Genomic DNA, 23,577 nt, shown 5'->3' on the forward strand with positions numbered 1-23,577 from the left:
GGCTTGATGGCCAGCAGGTGGACGTGAAGTTGGTGACCGCAGGTTTGCAGGTGTGTAGTGAGCCATAGGTGGGTGTGGGTGTGGTGGATGACGTGGGATGGTTGTCCAGCTGACGTCTTTCCTCATCGGGGTCGGAGGGGTGTGTCTGGGCATGTAGGGGTGGATGGGCTCGTCTCTCTCCTCCTCGACTTTGGCCTTCAGCAGGGGGAAAATCTCCTCGAATGAGTTCAGTCTGGCTTCATTGCCTTGAAGAAGGAAGGTGCCTTTAGTGTAGTAGGTTATGGTGAGGACGGGGTTGTCTGTGTCCAGCAGTTCATCTTTGCATATAGTTAATCTTCCACCTCGACCGATTCCTTCTTTAAAAATGTACTTAAATTCTTCACAGATGGCTGATTTCCATGCCGTAATCAGAGTGGTGTAGAAGATGAGGTTGTTCTTAATTCTTTTCCCATTGAGTTGAATGTAGTCAGCATACAGAAGATCAGGATTGTCTCTGAGAGTTTTCTCTTTGTGCTTTTTTCTGGCCTGCACACTTCTGCACTTCTCTGGGTAGGACACCTCCCTGCACTCTGCCTGCGCTGGGGTCGCCATGGCGATCAGACTGATCAGACTGGGCACTGAGCCAAAACTGCAGCCAGCTTAACTTAGCGTTTAGCTTATAATAATGAGAGTTTTCACTTGAATATAATCAAAATATACAGTTTTTGTTAAAGTTTTTTGCCAGAAAGTGCTCACCTCTCTGTTTAGCAAGTGAAGATCCACAAGTGTGTGAAGTTTTTCAGCTGTAGTTCCTTTAAAAAATCATTTAGCGTTTTGGAGGGAAAACTGCAGTTAGGTGTTAGAGTGGAGATCCAGCAGCCAGATGCTAATCCACAGCTTCCAGTCTTCTTTCTTTTATTAAAATCTATTTTCTAGAGAAAAAATCAGTCTTTACCCGAGTCCAAGGTGTTCATCTGCTGTTTTTTCTTGTTTTTTGTCGTTATCTCACTCTCTGTCTTACTTTTTTGGCTTAATCTTTTATAATTCTTTAGGAGCTCATCCTTAGAGTGGCTGATCAGTCGCCTCCAGGGGCTATCTATCTGTCTATATCTATCTGTCTATATCTATCTGTCTATATCTATCTGTCTATATCTATCTATCTATCTATCTATCTATCTATCTATCTATCTATCTATCTATCTATATCTATCTGTCTATATCTATCTGTCTATCATTTCTTATTATTTATTTTGTTGTAAGCTCTTAGAATGTGGGTCAAAATATTGTTTCTCTTTCTACAATTCTAATCATAAAATCATTCACTCATCAGCAAGAGCCTATCGTGCGTATCTTGGCTTTGAGTCAGTCTCCACCTATGCGTTACGTCAGCGTCAGCAAGAGAGGAACTCTCATTGTGTGGAACAGTCATCTGAACAAGATAAAGCCTCTGGAGGTGACAAATTAACATTTAATTCACAGAAATATATACTTACAAAAATAATATTCTGTGACCTACGGTTCATGAGTCAAAAACGTCTTCGTCCCTGTAGATGTGTGCTGACCCCTTTAATAAACGGCAGCATCGTAGGAGGTTCCAGGGTTGGAGCACAGATGCCGTCTACATGGGAAATGTTCACAAGATCGCTGTGTCAACCCTGAGCAGGGGCATCCACTTCTTTGACGTTTCCACTACATTTGGTTTTGAGCAGGTTCATTTGTTCGGTATGAGCCAACAAAAGTTTGTACTGCTAGATGTAGTAGTTTGCTTTTCTGCTTACATTTTGACCTTGTTGTCTTCCTCTCTCTATGTTGTTTTCAGGACTGAGTCATGCTGCTACTGCTCTATCTTATTGGTATGACACAGAGGTAGGCTGCTGACATTTCATGCCCTGGTGTTGAACTGGAATTTATTTTAAGCTTGTTAATTCTCCAAGCTGGTTTGTTTTTGTTTTGGCTCACTGTGAGTCATGTTTGATCCTCATCTAGGCTCCGGGAGAAAAGTGTGTGCTGATGTGGGGAGATGAGAAAGGCTCTGTGAATTTGCTGTGGTTTCTTCAGCCTTTCAAGGGGCTCTTTGAAATGCCTTTCACCGACCAATCTGGCCCATTGCAAATCTTTATGCCAGTGAGTGTGTGCGCGTCTTCATGAATATAGAATGATTTTGTGCCATGGAAATGTGTGATGTTGTTTCTATGAAAACATTTGATACATCAACAGAAAAATATCTGTTAAAATGTTGCATTGCATGTCACTGATGTTGTAAAAAATATTTCATGAACAGGATATATGTGCGCACAGTGCACTGATCTCTTATCAGCACATCCCAAAAATCCACAGCGAGCCAATCAACAAAATCCTGTATGAGCCCCACGATGAGCTCATTATTACATCATCAGAAAGTCCAGCCAGCTCTGTGGTCATCATTGATGTCAATCAGAAGAGTGAGAAATACATTTGGAGAATACAAAAGGTGGTGAATTATAATGTTTGAAACAGTGGTGCATCTTATTCTCTGCATTTCATATTTATCCTCTATGGCAAATAGATAACAGATAAACAGCTAGATAGATAGATTGATTGACAGATCGATACACAAACACAGAGATAGACAAATGTAGATCGATAAAAACAGACAAATGCATAGACAGACAGAGATAGATTTATAAACAAATAGACAGATAGAAAGGTAGATGATGGATAGACATAGATAGATCGATAAATACAGATAGATAAACAAACACAGAGATTGATTGATTGATTCCAATGCTCATATGTAGGTCACAGTTCAAAGGCATGTTGATTTCTATGGGAAAAGACAGTCACAAACCATTTACAGTAAAACTAAATATACACTCATGATTCAGAGAGGTTGTTGTTGTGGTTTTTAAAGGGAGTGTTCAGACCCATAAAAATCTTCATTTAGTTGTTTTGACGGATTTATTAAAACAGACTATTCCCCAGTACTTTCCATTCTGTAACATTCAGAGAAGCAATAAGCCAACCCCACAGTAGTTACACATTTAACTGCTGGAGAAGAAAACCAGGGCCTGGATATTGTGTAAAACAAGTGTACTGTGACTCATTCATTAGTCTGACAAATTTGCAACATGACTACCAGCAAATAATGACACAACATTTTAAACCCTTTCGCTATATCTTCATCTCCTTCTTCTTCTTCTTCTGTAGGGAGTCAAGTGTTTTGACTTCAGCTTCTCTCTCGGTCTGCTGGTAACTGCTGGAGTGGGTCCTGTCAGGCTGTGGAACCGCTATGTGACCTGCCGCCCAAATGCGGTTCTGCACAGTCATCACACATCTGTGCTGGATGTGGTTATTCACCAAGCATTGGGCAAGATCTTCAGCTACTCTAAGGACGCTGTTAGTTTCCATCTACTAAATGCCAAAATGGAAAACATAAAAGATCCAGGGGCTGGATTCATGAATATCTTCTTAAGAAAGAAGTTAAAGGGTTAGTTCACGCAAAAATGAAAATACTGTCATTAATTATTCACCCTCATGTTGTTTCAAACCTGTAAGACTTTCGTTTTTCTTTAGAATGCAAATAAAGATCTTTTTAATGAAGATCTGAGGGATTTCTGGCCCTGACAGCCTAAACAATTGATACTGTTGCGCTTCAAAAAGTTCATAAAGAGATTGTAAAACTAATCCATATGAATTAAGCAATCGCTTTATATGATGAACAGATTTAATTTAGGCTTTTATTCACATATAAACATTCATCAACTCGCATCAGTTGTGGTAAACGGAAGCTCAAGCATGTTTTCTTGACACGTGCGAGAACCAATGAGGTTCGTTCTCGTGTTACGCATCACGTTTGAGCTTCCGTAAAAACACCCAATGAGGTTCGTTCTCGTGTTACGCATGAGTTTCTGTAACAACCAGTGAAGTTCGTTCTCGTGTTACGCATCACGTTTGAGTTTCCGTAACAACCAATAAGGTTCGTTCTCGTGTTACGCATCACATTTCAGCTTCATCAAGAACCAACGAGGTTCATTTTTGTGTGTTATGCAACATGTTTGAGCTCATTGGTTCTTGCAGAAAATTTTACTCGTAAGAATGTTTTGTGAATCCAGCCACTGGTGTTTGGTTTTCATTAGCGTGAGATTTGTTTTGCATCAGTGTCATGGCATGATGCACTTGGCTGCTGGAAAAATGGACATCATACATTGGTTACATGCAATAAAAGTCAAAGATAATTAGTTTAAATGTTAGTCAAAAACTTTGGTCTATATCTGTGTTGCCTTTCAGGTACTGAAAATATGGGATATTCCTTCTCAACAATGTGTAAAGACAATTCACCTGAAATTCCCCAATATCCAAGCAGGCGTTTCTCCTGAGCAGGGCAGCTTTCCTCTGCTCCTCAACCTGACCGCAAACCCTGTGCTCCTGGTGACCTGCAGGGAGTATCTGGCCGTGCTTTCACTGACAGAATCCAGAAAAACTGACTACAACGACAAGTCTGGCCTGTACACCTGTGCCCTCTATAATCCTCATCTTGAACAGGTTGGTGTTTGGGTTTGTTTGATAGAAAGTTTGTAGACTGAACATTATAGGTTATTTTCTTTAATGTGTATTTTGTGCATGGTCGAGGTAATCACAGCCTGTGCTGACTCCACACTGACTGTGTGGGATGTGAAGACAGGCATTAGGAAGATGGAGGTAAGAAACGCTCATGGTAAGGAGGAGGTTTCCTGTATGGCACTAGACGTACACCAGCGCAGATTGATCTCTGCGGCCACCAATGGCACTATCAAGGCAAGTGTGAGATTTACCTTAAATGCAAGACTCAATCAGATGCATTAGTAAAAGTTAACTTGCAAAAGTTATCAGTCTGACAAGAAATAAAGTGTGCACTTTTCCATTTCCTGGTGCTGGATTTGCCAAAGTGAGCTTCATGCTTGACAGACATTCAGGAATTTTGTTTGTGCAAATACTTATTAGCAATAACAGTATATTGCATTACTGTACTGTAAATGCTATGCAATTCTAACTGCATAAAATGGTAGCCATCATGCATTTGCTGACTTTGTAAGTGGTTACAAAGAAAAATCTTACACTAAACATCTGCTGATCACACACTACCAGAATTACAAGTTGTTCCAAAAACAATAAAACTCATGCAGAAACATGCATGACAAATGAAAGACAAATAATAACAATATAAATTGGCTCAAAATATCCAACATGTTTAATATCCACTGACTGGATGGAATCATATTCTGAAGTTGTCAACTTTGACTGCCCAAAATAAGCAGAATAGATTTGGCTTTCTGCAACTGGTGTCAATTCCTCCAGACTATAAATCAGAACAAAAGTTGTGTAGTGTATTCCAACCTAAAGAATAACTGCAAAATGGTACAGAATTTGCATAAACATAGAGTGTTTTAGTAGCAGAGTGTTTAACTACCTCAAAATGAATGTTAAATATAGCTTTTAGCAATTATTCAAGCGTTTTAAGGCCATTAAGCACATGCGTAAAAAGGTAAAATCTCGATCATAGATGGAAAAGACCATTTACAGCCAATACAGGCAATTTACCATAGGAAATATATGGTTTAAAAAGCTTTTTAACAGTGATCAAGGTTGAGCCAAAAACCCTGGATTAGTTTGCCAAAGTTGGTTTTTGAAATAATCTCCAATATTTAACGAACGATTCAATAGACAGCGGCAGTCCTAGAGACAAAGTTGCTCAGAATGAGGAGTTCTACCATGTGGAGTGAATGTCGTGGGCGAAAAGTTGTGAGATACACAATCCTTTACACATGTGAAAAACATGAAGGCACCCCCTGGTGGCCATTTTCTTTCGAATTTCTCATATGTGACAAAGGCAGTCTTGGCACCTCGGACAAAGACACCGCAGACAAAGACACCGCATGCCAATTTTCAAGTCAATCAGACTTAGGGTTGCGTAGTTATAGCCATTTTTATGTTTTATTTTTTCTCCCATTCTATAGCGCCACCAAGTGGCCAGTCGAGTCCTTTTTCAGACAACCACAGAATGAGCTCTTACATTTGTGTGCTGAGTTTGGTGAAAATATCTCATTTTGTTCACGAGTTTTAGTAAAAGTGGCTCTGCCCACTGCAGGCATTTTGGAGTTTTTTCAAATTTCAACTTTTTTTGATAATTATTGAAAATCAGACTTTAGGGAATCTCGCTGCACTGGTTTGGTTCCGATCGGGCCAATAAACTAGGACTAGTTTGCAAAAGTAGGTTTTTCAAAAAATCCAAAATACCCAAAAACTTCGCCAAATGAACGATTTCGTACTTTTCACCATTGTAGCGCCCCTGTCTGGCCGATTGGGGCGAGCCTTGGTGAAGTTGTAGACGTTGTAAGTACTACCAGCCCTCAAAGTTTCAAGTTTCTGCGACTTACTGTTTGGTCTGCCCGATCACTTTTTGGGGAGAAAGCTGATCCATGGAAAATTTAACAATTACAATAGAGTTTCAGAGTTGAAACCTCTTGAAACACACTTGAAATCCTAATAAATGCTATAGAAAATACATTGCTTATTGTTAGTTCATGTTGGATAATGCATTCATTAATATTAACAACAGAGACCTTACTGTAAGTAGTTATCATTATGACATTATGAAAGTATTTATTGATCTTATTGTGTTTTTATTATATTCCTGTTGCCACTGCTTTATACAAATAATAAGTTTAGTAACAGTTGTGCGTTTCCTTGCTACAGGTGTGGAACTTACTGAATGGCCTCAATCTTCATAAGCTAGAAACTGCCTCCAACACAGAGGTCACAGGGATCATCTGTCATCATGACAACCAGCTTCTAGCCACAGGCTGGAGTCGATTGATCACTCAGTATAGCATTGAGTTTTCAAAGGTAAGGGCCAGTTTGTGTCTCAATCACACACTCTTTAATGGCTACTTAAAAGCAAAAAGGGCTTTCAGCCAGAATACACATTTTTCTGGTTATGGCTTTCATTCTCTTCAAATGGCTGTGTGCTTTTGTGGTCATACCTTGAGACGTCTATGATAACATAGTGGGTTTTAATAGTGGTCTGACACGGCACAGAAGCTGACACAGCAGAACTGGAGATCTTAAAGACATTTACTGAAGTGTATGTGTGTTTACAGGACATCTATGTGAAAGCAGACCTGTCCTGGAAGTCTGGTCATCAGCACAGAGAGGATATCCTGGCGATGGATCACTGTCTAGGTCTGGGACTTCTGGCCACTGGGAGTTACGACGGAGAGATCATTATATGGACACTGGCTCTTCAGAAGCCCCTCACACGACTGCAGAGATCCCAGCAAGGGAAGTTAGTATGAAATCAGACCACGGACATACTATGAAAAATAGTATTTTAATTGCTTATTTGAAATAACTAAACGCTAAATTCCCTCCAAATCCACTTACACTATTTTTGGAGAATAAGCATTCAGCAATCACAACACAGGTCATTTACAAATGAGCAAAAACAGCCTGATTTGTTGTAAGGGTCAGAGAGAGGGTGGAAAATGAGCAGAAAACGAAATGTTTCTGGATAAGAAAGCATGACTAATAATATACGTGGAATTCAGGGGGTAAAATAATACGATAAAATGTAGGAAAAGTGTAGCACACACCCTCTATAACATCCCTGAAATACATTATTTATATATAAACACAGTAGCATACACAAGAGAATTGGCCTTAAAATTGAATATTGTAATGCATTAATACTACTATGGAATGCCTAACTATTTGCAAAATTATTAAATTGACATAGTCTGAATAGGAAAATTGCATGCTCTCGGCAGCTAATAATTCACACAACAAGGTGATTAATTTTACTATCCTAACCTGGAATAATTATATGTTTACTTGCATTTAACAGACCTGCAACACGTTTTTGTATTTTGAACCACCAGTTGAGAACCACTGCATTAAGACCATTTTATGTCCTATTATTACTTGACAGAGTGAAGTAATGTATAAATTGAATGCTTCTGTGTGCGTAGAGTTCATCTGCCCATTCATAGACTGCTGTTCCTGCAAAAACGAGCTCAGCAAAGTCATTTGAGAAGCGGCGCTGTGCTGCTGAGCTCACAGGCTGGATCTGTCTGCTGGTGGAGCATCTGTGGGCCCAGACACAAGCATGGTAAACATGATAGCTGAGAGGAACTGATGTGTAATATGTACACTCTCTGTCAAATGTTTGGAATGATTAAGATTTTATGTGTTTGAAAGATGTCTCATGCATTTATTTAATAAAAACAGTAATATGTGAAATATTATTACAATTTAAAGTAACTGTTTTCTATTTTAATTAATCTCAATTAAAAAAAATTGATTTTTTAATATTTTTATATTGTAATAATTTCACAGTTACTCTCCAAATGAAAGTAGAAACATCTTAAAGACATTTGCATTTAATTAGGCTTTAAAAAAATAACAAATTTTATTTTAAGTGAACTTAAAACAATCTTCACATAATTAAAGTTCTTATTAAAGTTTTCTGTTATCTTAATTCTTTGATGAACATTAATGACATCATCACAGTTACTGGTTTATTAGGCTGCTGTCACTTTAAGAGCTGATGCTGCCAAACATGACTCGCGTCTCATTTCCTCACAACTCTTTAAGTTCATTTAAGTCGTTATTTAACTCATTTAAGACTGCTCTTATGAGGACACTCCACAAAACGAGCATTTCATCATAATTCAGTGTGTTATTGTTTGTTCAAGCATGAAAGAGAACTCAATACTGGCGCGCGTCTTTCTGTGCACACGAGTCGTGTGTGTGTCACATGACATGACATTCACAGACAGCGCGTTCTTGCTTGTCTTGTGGTGCTTGAATGTTTTAAAAGCATTCAATAGACTTCCAAACTGTTGATGTACTGATCGTTCGTGGGTTGTCAGATGAATATTGTTCATGAAAGCTGGCTGAAATCGCTTGTTTCAATCTGCTCGACTGGCTTCTGGGTGCACAGATTTTTATAATCTTACATCCGTTATCAGAAAAGCACAGAGCAGTAGTTTAATGACTTTGTTTTGTCCATCACGTCTGATGCAGGACAGTTCTATGTGCCTGATGAATTTAATAAGCGTGTGATGGGTTTAAGCACAGACCAGGAAAACAGTCTACTTGTCACTGGAGACAGCACAGGATCCATCAAGGTCTGGGACATCTCACACTATGCCTTATCTGCTGAAGATGTGGAGGTATGGAAATCCAACTGACCTGAATTCACCTTTGTTAGCTCTTTATTTCAGTCTATATTTACAGTATGTGTGTCTCTCAGTCTGCAAAAGAATTGCCTCCACTGTTGCACTCTTGGAGGGGCCATGAGAGGGCGATAGTGAGCAGTGAGGTCCTGGTGTACGAGTCTCAACTCTTCGTGTTGAGCGCGTCGGTGGACCGCAGGACCTGTCTCTGGACCCGTGAAGGAGCTTGTGTGGGCTGTTTTGGACAGGAACAGCAGTGGGATTTGAGCAACCCAGACACTTATCAAACCAGCAGGTATAACTGCACATCGGTTATTAGCCTAAAACGATGGCCAGCTCGCTCAGCATGTGCTGTTGGGTGAGAAAGACCCTTTTCAAAAAGCCTAGTGCACCTTCTCCGACCAATCTGGCTGACCTTTGCCATGGCTGATATCTGGCTGTGCAAGTTCTAAAAGAAAGACTTCTAATGATTATTAAAAAATTGATTCTTAATAGTAGCATTGTTTTCACAATGCCAAAAACCTGGCGTAATTACAGGTTTTTTTCCCATATTTATACAGGTTTTTGTATTTTCCCAACTGAGAAGTATGACCTACATGAATTACATAATTAGTGCAGCTTTGTTTGTGGTAAAAGAGTTTCGTTCAGTTGTAACGTTGTCAACAAATGAGAAGCTTTGTTTGTTTCTGCCAAAATAAAAGCTCTGTAAATTAATTATATAATAATAAATTATTGCTAATAAATTAAGTCAGCAATAACTATTAGTATTGTAATTTAACCGTTATTCTGTAAAATAAAATATTGTTATTATCGTATAATATAAAATTATTATTATTATTATTATTATTATTTAGTTATAATAAATGTGATGTTTTACTTCTTTATTGCCTTTCTGTTTTCTGTATAAAATCATTTTTCAAATAATAGGGCTGTCAAAATTAGCGCTTTAACGCATTCGATTAATTTTTTTCAGTTTGACATGTTAAAAATATTTAACGCAACATCCATTTTTTTCCGTCATAATTTGGCTAGCGTTACATTACACAAAAAAATCATAAAAAAACGGTAAAAAAACCAAAACAAATTTACATAGTAAAATACCATTTTCCATTGAAACAGTAAGATACCATAAAACAATGCTTTCTGGGTAATATTTGTTCTTTTAAGAAAAGAGTCCTCTAAGGCTGCTTTCTCGAAAACGACAAATAATATTACCCAGAATGCATTGTAATATACAAAATGCTTTTTAATATAATATTTTGTAAAAACAAAACATTCTGGGTAATATTTTCGAGAAAGTAGCCTATAAGCCTCTTTTCTTGAAAAACATAAAATAATATTTCCCAGAATGCATTGTTTTAAAACAATGCAAATGCTTTTAAACAATTCAAGTGCCACGAGACAAACGAGAATGTGCTGTCTGTAAAATTCAATGTTTGCAAAACTCCAATGTTTTTAATTGCAATTAATCACAAATAATCCAAAAATGTTTTTCTAATGATTGACAGCACTAGTAGATAATAATAACTGTTTTGTATTTTTACTTTTGTAATTACTTATGTAATTACAATATTAAATAAGATATATATATTTTTTTAATAAATGTGTTTTGGGAAGTTTTTCTTATCCAGTTGACTTTGCTTGAAATTAATTGATCTAGTTTTAAGGATGTTTACATAATGGAAAACAAAATAAAAATACTGATTAATGAAATGTTTTTATGCTGCACTTCCTAGATTCCCTGCTAACTGAACAACAAATTAAAGCCTCTTAAAAACGTTTTGCCATTGGTTATGCATAATTCTCTACAAAAGCAAGAAGACACTGTAGGTAGTCAACCCAAACTAGAACCTCATATCCCGCACCAGATGTGAGTCTGGCAGCTGCTGTGACTGTGGATAATTTGATCAGTCTTATATATGGACGGGCAGGTTTGGTACTGAACTCAATACAGCGAAGCGTATAACAAATAAATGAATTAAATTGTCATTTCCGGGTGAACGATGCCTTTAAACATTTCTGGATGTGTGTTTGCGCCACTGAGACCTGTTGATTCATCCACTGAACCGCTGGTTAATGTTTAATACCATCATGTTGCGAAAGTATGTGACCGCATGTCATGTCATGTCACATCCTCAGTGACCTCATCCATTTGGCAAACATCAGGAATATGTGTGCTTTCGTCAATCATTGATTGATCCATTAACATCCCCCACAGGGACCGGACCAGTCTAATCAAAGAAGAAAAGAAGGAGAGGACGGAGGACAGCCAATCACGTGCCAGCGCTGAGAGGTTTATCTGCTGGGGTGAAAGTTCAGGAGAGGGTGATCGTCGACAAACAGGTGAACTGAGGCTGAAAATGCATCTTTGCATCACAGAAATAAATTACACTTTACTATATATTCACATAGAAAACAGTTGTTTTAAATATTAATACAATTTCACAATTTTTACTGTATTTTTGATCAAATAAATGCAGCCTTGGTGAGAAGAAGAGAAAACATTAAAAAAATCTTACCGACCCCAAACTTTTGACATGCATTTGCTATTTTGTTTACCTCCCAAAAACACAAACCCTCCAGCAGAGCAGCATTACTTGAAAAGCCGTGATTGTATTGACCTTCTGACTGTTAGGAGTGTGTGTTCAGCGCAGACAGACAGGATCTGTCAGTTTGCTGATCTCACTTCCCTCAGCTCCGGCTCCTCGTCACGCCAAAACAAGCGATTAACTGAGCCTCCCGACAGAGCTGGGTGTGTTACTCGCTTCCTGCAGCTGTCTAGACACTCGTTGGAGAATTAGACGTCTGCTGATGCTCAGTCTTACCCCAGCATCTTTTTGAGCGCTGATCTTTCAGAGCAGCTGCTCAGGGGATTCTGGGACAAACGGCTGAATTCAGAATTAACCATTTATACACTCTTGATAAATGTCCCTGGATAAAAAACGAAGTTTTGATCATCAAAATTAGTTTATGAAACTAATTTTCTGATGAAGTAACCAAGGTCACGTGGCCAAATAAAAATAATATTAATCAAATATTTCATATTCTAAAATGTTTCAGTTCAATAAATTCTTATTCTCACACTTTAAAGCTTATTCTGTCAAAAAATGGCCCAATTAGACATTGATGGACACATAAATAGTTAATGAAAGTGGTTCTCAATCAGGGGACGGAACCTAGTCAGGGGCCTCCAGTATTATATTATTATTAATAAATTTAAATATTATATATATATATATATATATATATATATATATATATATATATATATATATATATATAAATTCCCCGCTCTTTAACTATTATTTCGGTTTGTTTCCCAGTTTCTATTAATAAAAACATAAAAATTACTTGAGGAAATATCTTTTAAATACCATGTATAATGTATATAGGTTGAGAACAAAGTCCAAATGTAATAAATATTTTAATAAAGCAAAATTTTGTGTATGTACAGTACCGGTCAAAAGTTTGGAAACTATTTTTTACTAATTAATTACTATTTTAATGTCTTTGAAAGAAGTCTGATGCTCATCAAGGCTGCATTTATTTGATAAAAAAATTAAATAGAAATTAAATATATATTATTTTAATAATATATATAATATATTATATTTTATATATTAGAAATATATTTAAAAAACTATAATTTTTTTATAATTAATAAATTATAAAAATATTTTTATAAATAAACAAATGTAATTTTTTAATAGTAATATATTTAATATTTTATATTAATTAAATAATTTGCTGATATATTAATTAATATAAATAATACATTTTATATTAAAGTATTTAATAATAGTAATATATAGTAATAGTAATATAGTTAATATTTGATATTAATATATAAAATTTTTAGAAATATATTAAAAAAACATTTTTTTTATAATTAATAAATTATAAAAATATTTTTATTATAAAAATAAAATTTTTATAGTAATATATTTAATATTTTATATTAATTAAAATAATTATTTAATTAATAAAAACAATACATTTTATATTAAAGTATTTAATAATAGTAATATATAGTAATAGTAATATAGTTAATATTTTATATTAATTAAAATAATTATTTAATTAATATAAACAATACATTTTATATTAAAGTATTTATAATATAAAATATTTGATATATTAAAATATATATTTAATGTACACTATATTTTAAAATATAATTTATTCCTGTGATCAAAGCTGAATTTTCAGCATCATTACTCCAGTCTTCAGTGTCACATGATCCTTCAGAAATCATTCGAATATGCTAATTTATTATGAATGTTGGAAACAGTTGTGCTGCTTAATATTTGTATAACCTGTGATCATTTCTTTAGAATTTATTGATGAATAAAAAGTTAAAAAGAACAGCATTAATCAAAATAGAAATCTTTTCTAACAATATAAAGTCTCACTTTTTATCAATTTAACACATCCTTGCGGAATAAAATAATTAATTTCTTTCAAAAAAAAAATTATTAATTATATTGTTACAAAAGATTTTGTATCCCGACTCCCGGAAGTTGAGTTCCGGTCGGATGATCTGGTTTGATTTCATGATTTTCAGTACTGACCGGTTTTGTAGCACGCAACCTGAAACTAAACAAATCATGACTAATAAAATCTAATCCTGCCCTCCATTATTTCCCTCTGACTAGTTACCATTGTAAAGACATTGCTTTGTTAATGTGTTCAGTTTCGTTCCATGTCGTCTTTGACCTTTTCTTCCAGCGAAGCATGATTTATAACTGTTTCTCATTGCAGAATTAGCTCTAAACCTACAAACCGGTTACACGGCTCTACAAAGCCCAGACTTTGCGGACACGTCTGACCGCCGCAGCTCTTTGAAAAAGTTCCCGCTGCCTAAATACAATAAGGTCAAGATACTGAAATTTGATTTCAGTTTAAGTTGTTAAAACTACTTGACTGTTTGTAAAGAATTTCAATGTGTTTGTCTCAGTTTCTCTCTGGAGATCAAGCATGTGGGGATCTGGAGATAAAGATGGCAGCGAGGCGACGCAGGCGAAGAAATATCAACTCTGAAGGACCCTATCGCTTCGGGAACGAGTTCACGCCGTTTCGGGCTATGGAGATACCAGTTAGTCTTTTCTGAGATGTTTGGCATGACTTATAAATGGTTTGGATGGGAAAGTTGTCTTGGCACACATGTGCCGGTTGTGTGATGTCACGAAAAGGACAATCAAGGTTATGCACAGATGAACTTTTATGAACATGAACTTTTATTGTTTTGAATTATGACAGTGGTTCAACCTGGGGCCAGAAACTACTTTGAGGCCTTCAATATTAATACAATTTATTTTAATATTATTATTAATAAATTAAAATAATCTGTAACACTTTAGTTTGGGGTTCAGTTCTCACTATTAACTAGTTGCTTATTAAGCAAAGTTCCTTGATTATTACGCCTGAATGAGAGTATAGTTCCTAGCCATATCAGCCTAGAAAATCACAACTTTTCATTTTCCACCAGTCTTAGTACATGATGTAACTACAGAAGAGTCAAGTTTTAAATAGGAAAAATATCAAAACTCTTTGGTCATTTTTAAGCGCGATGCTAAAGGCCGGAACACACCAAGCCGACGGTCGGCCGTCGGGCAGTTTTTCTTCGTCGGCCGACTAAGTTTCCTCGGTGTGTTCTGCACCGTCGGCTGAAGTTGGTCCTCGTCGGCTTTGTTTCGGCCGATTCGAAATGTTGAATCGGCGTTGGACCTCGTCGGGCCGTCGGGCCATATGATCATTCTGATTGGCTGTTCAGCTAGCGAACCAGTGCATGAGAAAAGAAAAACGGAAGTGACGAAGCAAGTAAACGACGAAGTCAAGAGGGAACACACATTGTTTACCTTAGGTACGTGAAAGACATGGCTATCTGGAACGAGGCAAGTGAAGACGAATTGATCAACATGATCCAGGAAAGGCCGGGTTTGTATGACATTACGGAAAAATGTTATGTCAACCGTGTGCTGAAAGCTGAACTGTGGCGTGAGATCGAAAATAAACTCGTCATATCAGGTAAGATTTCCTTTTTGGCAATTGAGAAAGCTTGTTTGTAATTGTTCAATAGTCCATAGTAAAACTAATATAACCATTTTAGTGTTTTGTGTGTACCAAACTAAGTTTGTTTATGGAAACAGACAGTAATTAATATGTGCTGTGCTAGCATCTCATATTTCATAATAATATTAAAGTTAATCAAATTGTTAATAATATAATTAACAATACAGCAAAAAGTAACATTTGTTGGCATAACAAATACTCATTAAAGTGACAAAATAAGCAGCCATAACACTTAATGCTTACAAAATTTTACTTTGTCCCTCAGAAAAAGAGCTCAAGAAGCGGTGGGATTCATTGCGAACCCAATACATGCGTTATAAGAAACAAGGACCCTCAGGAAGTTCTGGAGCTCAGAAGACTGGCAGGCAGCAATGGATCCTGAACCGCCTGCAGTTTCTAGAGCCTCACACAAAAAGGAAGGAGAGCACTTCAAATCTAATGATCATGGTAAATAAACAAATATATTTATATTTATTTATTGTTTAATTTCAGAATAAAATAAACATTTTGCTTTTTGTAAGATGGCAAGTGCTTCTTTAAAAGAGTCTATTCACAAGTAACTCCGCATATTAAGTCAAGCCATTACATTAACTTGTCACATTTGTATCTTATGTTTTTTAAGGAACCTGCGGCTGATAGTGATTCCTGTTCACCCTCAGATGGTACCAACAGTGACACCTGGACTGGCACCCATGAAGACCCCAGCTTCAGTGATGCTGACCTACGGTCAAGTACACCCTTGGCTGAATCCACCATCTGTGGAACTGAGTCCACAGCCATGAGAAAGGACCATTTGCAAAGCTCCAACATAAAACCAAAGCCTCCAGGGAAGCGCAGGAAGATGCAAGACGAATCCTCCAGCGAGGAATCCACAAACTTGATGCGCACCATCGGCAAAACTCTGGAAAAGTTGGCATCACAGGAAAACACCAATGATGCCATCTCAGCTTACTGCAAAAATCTTGAACACAGAATGCGGAATTTGCCACCACATCTACTGCCACATTTCCAGCATGAGGTTGATAATTGCATTTTCAAATATTCAGTGGGCCACAACCATGCACTGGATGCATCTTCCAATCAGTATACACACTTGTAATTTTTTATGTAGCAAAATTGTAAACAGATATTGTAGCATTTAGTAAATATGTCACGCTTAGTTGTACGTTATATTAGAGTACTTATGCAAAGTTTATATTTCTGTACATTTTATTTATTTTAAATACCAACTGTTGATATTTTTCTGTAAATTACCTTAATGCTATTTTTGCACATTTGAAAATAAAACACTGACTTTGTGTAAAAGGTACTTCACTGTTCTTTATGTAAAAAAAAAAAATCACAAAACACAATGATGTAAAAATATAAACTTTATTTTGCAAATTCACACCATTGTTATAAAACATAAACCAAGGTCAAGGGGAAAGAAACAAGTTTGCTACATGCTTATATTTTGCCCCACTGAAAGGGCACTGCACCGGTGTCCGAATTAAAGTACTGGCACAGTTTATCCCTGAGCTGTTTGGCGTGTGTTGTACTGTTGGTTGTGCGTGGCAGAGGCCTGCTGTAGGCCAGGGTCTTCTCTCCATCTTCCAGGGACAGTGTCATGATCTTGTTCTTCCTGGTCGATTCCTGCCATGTACACTTCACAGCACTCTTTGCGCAGAAAGTTGTGCAGAGCACAGCAAGACAAAACAATGTCCTCCACTTTGGCAGTGCTTTGAATATTAATGGTGGTTAGTAGGACGCGAAAACGATTTGCCAGGATGCCAAATGCATTTTCAACCACCCTTCGAGCTCATGAGAAGTCTGTAATTGAATAAGCGTTGCTCTACAGACAGCTTGCGGTTCGGGTATGGCTTCATGAGGTATTCCTTTAAGGGGAATGCCTCATCAGCCACAATGCAGTAAGGGGCCAGCTGGTCTGATTCAGGAAGTGGTGCAGGTGCAGGAATGTTGGATGTTCTTTTCTCCAAGGCATCCTGCAATGAGCATCCCCCAAACACTCCACCATCTGAAATGCGCCCGTTGCAGCCCACATCAACATACAGAAATCTGTAGTTGCTGTCTACCAGTGCCATAAGCACTATTGAGAATGTATGCTTGTAGTTGAAGAATTTAGATCCAGATCCTGGAGGGGGACGAATGTTAATGTGCTTTCCATCCAGAGCACCCAGGCAATTTGGGAAATGCCACTGATTCTGGAATCCAACGGCTACTTGCTGCCACTCTTCCACTGTGTCTGGGCACTAAAAAACAATATAATTAAAAGAAATTAGTTTAACTCGTCAGACCATTAATAACTCAGTGATTTTGACATTCTTGAATTAACCCTGCAAAGCCCACTTCTGCAGAATTACAACATCACTTTCAAAAATTTAAAAAAATGCCTGCAAATGTTTTTTTCTCTCAAGATCACATTTACATAGTTAATGGGTTCTATTGTTCGTCCTCACAATGCTATTGGGTTGAAGAAGTGTTTATAGGTCAGCATTAGGCTCTTTATGTTTTGGATTTTGGGGGGAGATGCCTGTTGCATTGTTCAGGGACAGGTATGAATGGTCTTGAATATGAACCTGTAAGTGCTCTGGGGGGATGAATGTGTTCTTTTAGTATGATAAGTAGAGAGCATAATAGGCCAGCCAGACTGTATTGTTTGAATGTAGTAGTGGAATTTTATTTGCATTGAAATTATAATTTGATGGATAATACTTAGATCTCTGCCCTCGACACATGGTCTACCATCCTGTCTATTCTTTCAGTTTATCTACTACAATATAAGACCCTAAAATTACCCTTATTAAAATGTAAAAAAACTGAAAAATCTTTAATTTCTACATCAGAGGCCTCCTAAAACAATATCTGAGAGATCAAAAAAATTGCTCATTTTTGGGCTAAAACAAAAAACATTAAACAGATACATGTATACCTTTAGGTATTTCTCTTTTAAGACTTGGTAGATTGCTGCACAGGTTTCAGGAACAAATTGCTGAATTGTGGACATTCCCACCCGGAATTGGTAAGAAAGGCTCTTGAAGCTTTCTCCTGCAAAGATTACAAACACATAACTCCACTATTAATTTTCCACACCTTTTACAGAGTCAAATCTAACACTTTTAATGCATTTGTACTACACTACATTAAAGCAAATATTTTTTTTATCAGTTATTAAAGACATTGTGCTACAAACAACCATAATAATGTTTTATACATTGTGTCTTTTTAAAGTAGGCTACAACTGGATACAAAATAATAAAATTCTTTTCACTTTTATAATGCTTCATAATACACCAAAATAAACACAACTGAAAAGGTGTTTTAATGAAATGTTCAAACAACGAATAACCTTACCTGTTGCCAAGAACCGTAGTGTAATCATCAGACGTTCCCCCACGGAGATACAATCCCGGTAGTTCGTGTTTGTTCTCTGTATGATTGGACTAATAAGTTCTTTTAACATGTGAAATTGAGTGGGAAAAAGCCGAGCGAAATTTTTAAAACCACAAGTTTCCTGTAACTCGAGCTCTCGACACAGGTTCGGGAAAGCACCTTGGGCCTGTCTCTGGAGTATCCATGGTTTCACCCATTTAGTGCGCTTTCTCCGTATTTTTCTCATCCGCTTCTTCTTTTCCTCTTCCACAAGCAAAAGACCAAGGGCTGACAAAGCCAGTGCCATTTGCAACGTGTCGGACATTTTTGAAATAACACGAATCCGTATGTGATGAGCGAGAACTGGTTTTTCATGCACCTTTGTTTATGTTTTGTATCCCTGTAGCTCTTCCGGTCTCCCTAGCAACGAACCATAGCAACGAACACAAACTACTGCCACCTGCTGGCATGGAAAGGCATTTCATCTCACGCAGGCGCAGAACGGACGTGCTATTTGGCCGTCGGCTGTCGAACGTCGGCTTGGTGTGTCAGGGCAACTTTGGACCCAGACGCTGCCGACGCCAGCCGACGCCAGCCGACCCCGCAGTCTGCTTTCGTCGCCACTAGTTCGTCGCCGTCGGCTTGGTGTGTTCCGGCCTTAACGGTCTAATCAGATTCAATGAACTATGCTAAAAGTGGTACCGCCAGAACCGGAGATCGGCTGAATGGATTCGAAAACGCTAAAACTCAACTGTTTAACTCTAGGGGAGTTGGAAAATTAGCCTTTTTTTTTCAAAAAAAGTGGAGTGTTCCTTTAAATACTGTTATTTGAAATTATTTTAACCTGTTAACTGTCACCCCCACTTTTTTTTTTAGACAAGAAAATGCACTATCCAAACTTAAATGGTTGTAATTCAAGAACACTTTGGAGTATAGACGTAAGGCTGGTCTTGTTTTAAAGAAGACATTTAGATTATTGTAGAAGTGAAATTACTTATGTAAGTGAAACAGAAAAAAAGTTATAGAAGTTTAAGTTTATGAAAATGTAAAATGTAAAAATATAATATTTTATATTTTATATAAAATATATATTTTACAAAACAAGTTTTACTCTAAAACTGCAAGGAAATCAAAGCCAAAAATCTGAACAAGTTGTGTTCCAAATTTCAGGTTGATATCTCAAAAAATGAGCTTTCAGTAAGATTTTGTTTGGGCGCAGTACCACACTTTTTCACTAGATGACAACCAAGCTCCATTGGTGACTATATAAAGGCGCCTCCATTTCCATATATGGTTTGAGTGATCTGAACCATATATTTCCATTACTTTCATACAATTTATGAAGTAGACATCCTATATAGAAGTAGTATGGGAAGTTTTGGCAGAATTTGATATGAATTCAGCCTCTAATAAACATAAAAATAACATGTATGTGGGTTATAGATTACCACCACAATCATAAATTTATTTATTTTTTCTATTAAAAACATTTTCAGACCTTTTTTTCTCAAAAAATTGAATGGATGTTATCTTTTGAACTCTTGGCATGAAAACAAACATGTTTCAACCAATCTTTAATGATTTTTCATGTTCATCGCTATTTCAAAATAAAGGTCTGAACATGCCTTATGAGTATGAAAATATGCTTGTTGCAAATTGATAAATTACTGCTCCTGTGTAATTTATTTTGAAAATCAGTCACCAAATATGTAAACTAGAGATTCTAAGCTTTCAAATGATATATAGTTTGTCAAGATTAGTTTAGGTTTAGTATAGAATATTACTGTTTTAAATATGTAATGGCTGTGGGCCCACCGGTGGGCCCGTGACAGTTAACAGGTTAAAAACGAAAAGACACTTTAAACCTGAAATTAAACCCGCCAGTAGGTGGCAGCAAGTCCCTGCTAATGAGCGAGTTATTGAGATTCAACCGATTCATTCAAACGGATGATTCATTCAGGAAGTGTTGCTCAGAGACACAAAACAATTCTGAACTATTTTTTGGAAATAAAAAATATATCGACACTGACTTTGTTTGGAACTATTTTTGTTGGTGAAACAGGCGATTTGGTGTCTAAAATGTAAGTCACTTGATATTAAGTTCTTGTTCATTAAACTGTACTCTGTATAAAATCAATATCATGTTTGTAATTTCTGATATTTGGAGAAAAACGGTGCTGTGTAATATTGGTTAACTATATTAAATTAAATAAATATAAAAGATGTACTGTTAATCTGAGTTTTTGTCCTAACTAGCGTGACGGCGACATGCAATAATTCTATTGTAGAAATGTTTTCAAACCACCTGTAGCTACATGAAGCTGACTAAAATATCTGCAAAACCAGCGGACGAGAAAAACAAAAACAACACCCAGTTTTATATCCCTGTGTTATGAGAACAGCAGCAGGGTTTGAGCGTTTGTTGTGTGTTTGTTGCCATGAATGCCTCAACACACTAAAGTTTTGCTTGGCTAGCGAAGCCTCTGGTGAGCTGGAATGAGAAGTTTTTTTCTGTAAAATTTTCAAGCGAGCGCCTGGCTGGAAGTGAAATGAAAAATGAAGAGTGAATCACAGAGGAGTTGCTGGTGAGGATGTGCCAGGATGGGCTACTGACTGTAACGGCACGTTTAGGGGAGCGAGGATCTGTTATGGCAACCACAACACAGAAGCCAGACTCATTTCAGTGTCTCCACCACAGTGGAAAAAAGAGCTTTAAGCATTTAAAGAGAAGCAGTTGACAGTGTTTTATTTGCATATTCACCATGAGAACTTTGACTGGAGTTACAGATCAAATTCTTTTAACTCATTCTAGGAGATCAGTGAGATAGATGTACCTGTGAAGACCTGGAAACTGATGCGGCAGAGTTCCTCCAGAGGAACAGAAGTGAGCTCTCGGATATTCTCCTCTGAAGGTGCTGGGGATTATCAAACGCTGGAGGACTAGACAGTGGGTGTGATGGAGGTACAGGTTGTATTTTTGCCTATACACGGATTTACAGAAATGCACCTCCTCAATGACTTTTGTGCCATCTTTGTTCAGTCAAATCAATGTTTGTATACACTATGTATTATTTATTGGAATATAAAGGAAAAGAAATTGTTTTTTAAATTTTACATTGTATGTGGCCTTTACTGTTGCATTGATTTCCATTTGAAGCTTTAATTTACTGTACATGAAGCTGTAATTTTAGCAATAAAATCACTGGTCATAGTTCAGCAAACTTGCGAAAATGCGAAACTTTTCACATGAGTTTGCATTTCCAGTCCCGACGCATTCACGTGTGTATGAATGGAAGTCAGTAGCTGAGTCTCATTTCGGAGGCTGCACCCTTCGGAGGTCGCATTTGAAGGCTGCATACTGATGCGTGTGATGGTGATGCAGGAGCATGAGTCGGATGTCTGACGTAGAACACGGAAGTGCTGCACTGTGTTCACTACGTCAACAGCATATGAGACTGACTGGGAAGAGAATAAATTGTTGAATAAACTCGTTATTTTTGTTTTGTTTTGCGCACAAAAAGTATTCTCGTCTCTTCATAACATTAAGGTTGAACCACTGCAGTCACATGACTGTTTTAACAATGTCTTTAGTACCTTTCTAGGTAGTGAACATTTTTCATCCAGTTTTTTCTCAAAACACAAACTCAAAATTTTATGTTTATTCTCAACATTTTATTTAGACTTTTTTGTTCTCTAAATTTTTACGTTTCTTCTCGAAAAAACTCAAAATTTAATGATTTTAGCATTTTATTTAGACTTTTTCTCTAAATTTTTGTTTTTTCTCGAAACGACTTCAACTCAAAGTTTATTTCTCAACATTTTAATTTATTCTCAAAATTTAATGTTTATTCTCAATGTTTTATTTACTTTTTTCTCAAAACGCAACTTTATTCTCAATATTTAATGTTTATTCTCTACATTTTATTTTGACATTTTTCTCGAAACAACAACTTTATTCTCAAAATGTAATGTTTATTAAATTTTTATTTATTAAATATTAAAAAATTTAATGTTTATCCTCAACATTTTATTTCAATTTTTTTCTCGAAATGTAACGTTTTTTTTTCTCAAAATGCGACTTTATTCTGAATATTTAATGAGTTTATTTTCAACATTTTATTTTGACTTTTTTCTCAAAACATGACTTTTTTTCTCAAAATTTAATGTTTATTCTCAACATTTTATTTTGATTTTTTTTCGAGCTTAATCTCGTATTATAAAGACTTTAACCTCGAGATGGTTTTATTTTTTTATTATTACTTGGCCCTAATCCTCTTCCGTATCTTCTAGTCGACTAACATTTTAGGGGCAGCCCTAGTAGCAATGCCCTAACAATCACCCAAAACACCCTACCAAGCGAACTATGGTCGCAAGCACAGGCTTTCTCCAGCGATGTGGCCTTAAGATGTCCGTACATACCAATTACCAGCCTGTGATTGAACTCGCTGAAAACACATTTAGACCATCGCTGCTGTCCAGACCTCATAGAGGAATGTGTCCACCGGGTGAAAGAGACTTGTGACCTCTCCAACCAAAATATATGCTTTCCTGGACACAAACTCTAGGCCACAAATCCTTTACAAATCCCAAAAATGATCCCAAACACACCTCAGATCATTTTAAAAACATTATTCTTTTCCAATGAACAGCAAAATCCATAATTAAATTTAAACAGTTACGGTCCATAAGACGAGGTTTTGAAACATCGTTCCCTTTAGATCTTATAAAGTCACGCATAATGAGTCGTTCAGTTCATGAAATATCATGAGCACAGTCAGCAGTGCTTCACAGTCCTCCATGCACCTGCACCTCCGCCAGCGGATCGTTCATCATCTGAACATGAGCACAACTCTGCGCCGTGATTTATTAGTTGTTCCATCTATCCATTCAAGAAGAACTGGACAACCGTACACACAAATTTCTGCATGACGCTGAAACATGACAGCCTGCTAAAGCTCTCGTCTGG

At 36.7% G+C, this 23,577-nt stretch overlaps 3 protein-coding genes across 3 annotated transcripts in view; 2 read left to right on the forward strand and 1 right to left on the reverse strand.

The window, feature by feature from the left end:
- lrrc45 (leucine rich repeat containing 45) overlaps positions 1-1,738 on the reverse strand; it is a 31,685-nt gene extending 29,947 nt beyond the window's left edge. The window contains exon 1 of the mRNA XM_067368802.1: positions 1,473-1,738. The gene's annotated coding sequence lies outside the window, so the exon portion shown is untranslated. The remainder of the gene's footprint in view (positions 1-1,472) is intronic.
- LOC137007387 (cilia- and flagella-associated protein 337) lies at positions 1,316-22,348 on the forward strand. Its single transcript, XM_067368799.1, has 16 exons — positions 1,316-1,432; positions 1,530-1,701; positions 1,799-1,845; positions 1,966-2,103; positions 2,261-2,449; positions 3,166-3,354; positions 4,246-4,500; positions 6,691-6,840; positions 7,095-7,279; positions 7,962-8,101; positions 9,019-9,167; positions 9,248-9,465; positions 11,389-11,513; positions 13,932-14,044; positions 14,128-14,265; positions 21,424-22,348. Exons 1-16 carry the CDS (start codon positions 1,355-1,357, stop codon positions 21,553-21,555), a joined length of 2,418 nt encoding a protein of 805 aa, XP_067224900.1. The 5' UTR covers positions 1,316-1,354; the 3' UTR covers positions 21,556-22,348.
- LOC137008276 (transcription factor Adf-1-like) lies at positions 14,278-16,341 on the forward strand. The gene is made up of 3 exons (XM_067370244.1): positions 14,278-15,197; positions 15,508-15,689; positions 15,865-16,341. Exons 1-3 carry the CDS (start codon positions 15,047-15,049, stop codon positions 16,339-16,341), a joined length of 810 nt encoding a protein of 269 aa, XP_067226345.1. The 5' UTR covers positions 14,278-15,046.
- Positions 22,349-23,577: the final 1,229 nt, after the last annotated feature.

This window comes from Chanodichthys erythropterus, chromosome 19 (genome assembly GCF_024489055.1).
Source record: "Chanodichthys erythropterus isolate Z2021 chromosome 19, ASM2448905v1, whole genome shotgun sequence".
NCBI classification, from domain to species: domain Eukaryota; kingdom Metazoa; phylum Chordata; class Actinopteri; order Cypriniformes; family Xenocyprididae; genus Chanodichthys; species Chanodichthys erythropterus.

What these genes read in the sequence shown, in the direction of transcription:
- LOC137007387 (XM_067368799.1), top strand. Translation starts at nt 1,355, where the DNA reads ATGCGTTACGTCAGCGTCAGCAAGAGAGGAACTCTCATTGTGTGGAAC. An exon ending in GACACTTATCAAACCAGCAG is followed by an intron (nt 9,466 to 11,388) that starts GTATAACTGCAC and finishes CATCCCCCACAG; the next exon opens with GGACCGGACCAGTCTAATCA. An exon ending in CGCTGCCTAAATACAATAAG is followed by an intron (nt 14,045 to 14,127) that starts GTCAAGATACTG and finishes TGTTTGTCTCAG; the next exon opens with TTTCTCTCTGGAGATCAAGC.
- LOC137008276 (XM_067370244.1), top strand. Translation starts at nt 15,047, where the DNA reads ATGGCTATCTGGAACGAGGCAAGTGAAGACGAATTGATCAACATGATC. An exon ending in AAATAAACTCGTCATATCAG is followed by an intron (nt 15,198 to 15,507) that starts GTAAGATTTCCT and finishes TTTGTCCCTCAG; the next exon opens with AAAAAGAGCTCAAGAAGCGG. An exon ending in CTTCAAATCTAATGATCATG is followed by an intron (nt 15,690 to 15,864) that starts GTAAATAAACAA and finishes ATGTTTTTTAAG; the next exon opens with GAACCTGCGGCTGATAGTGA.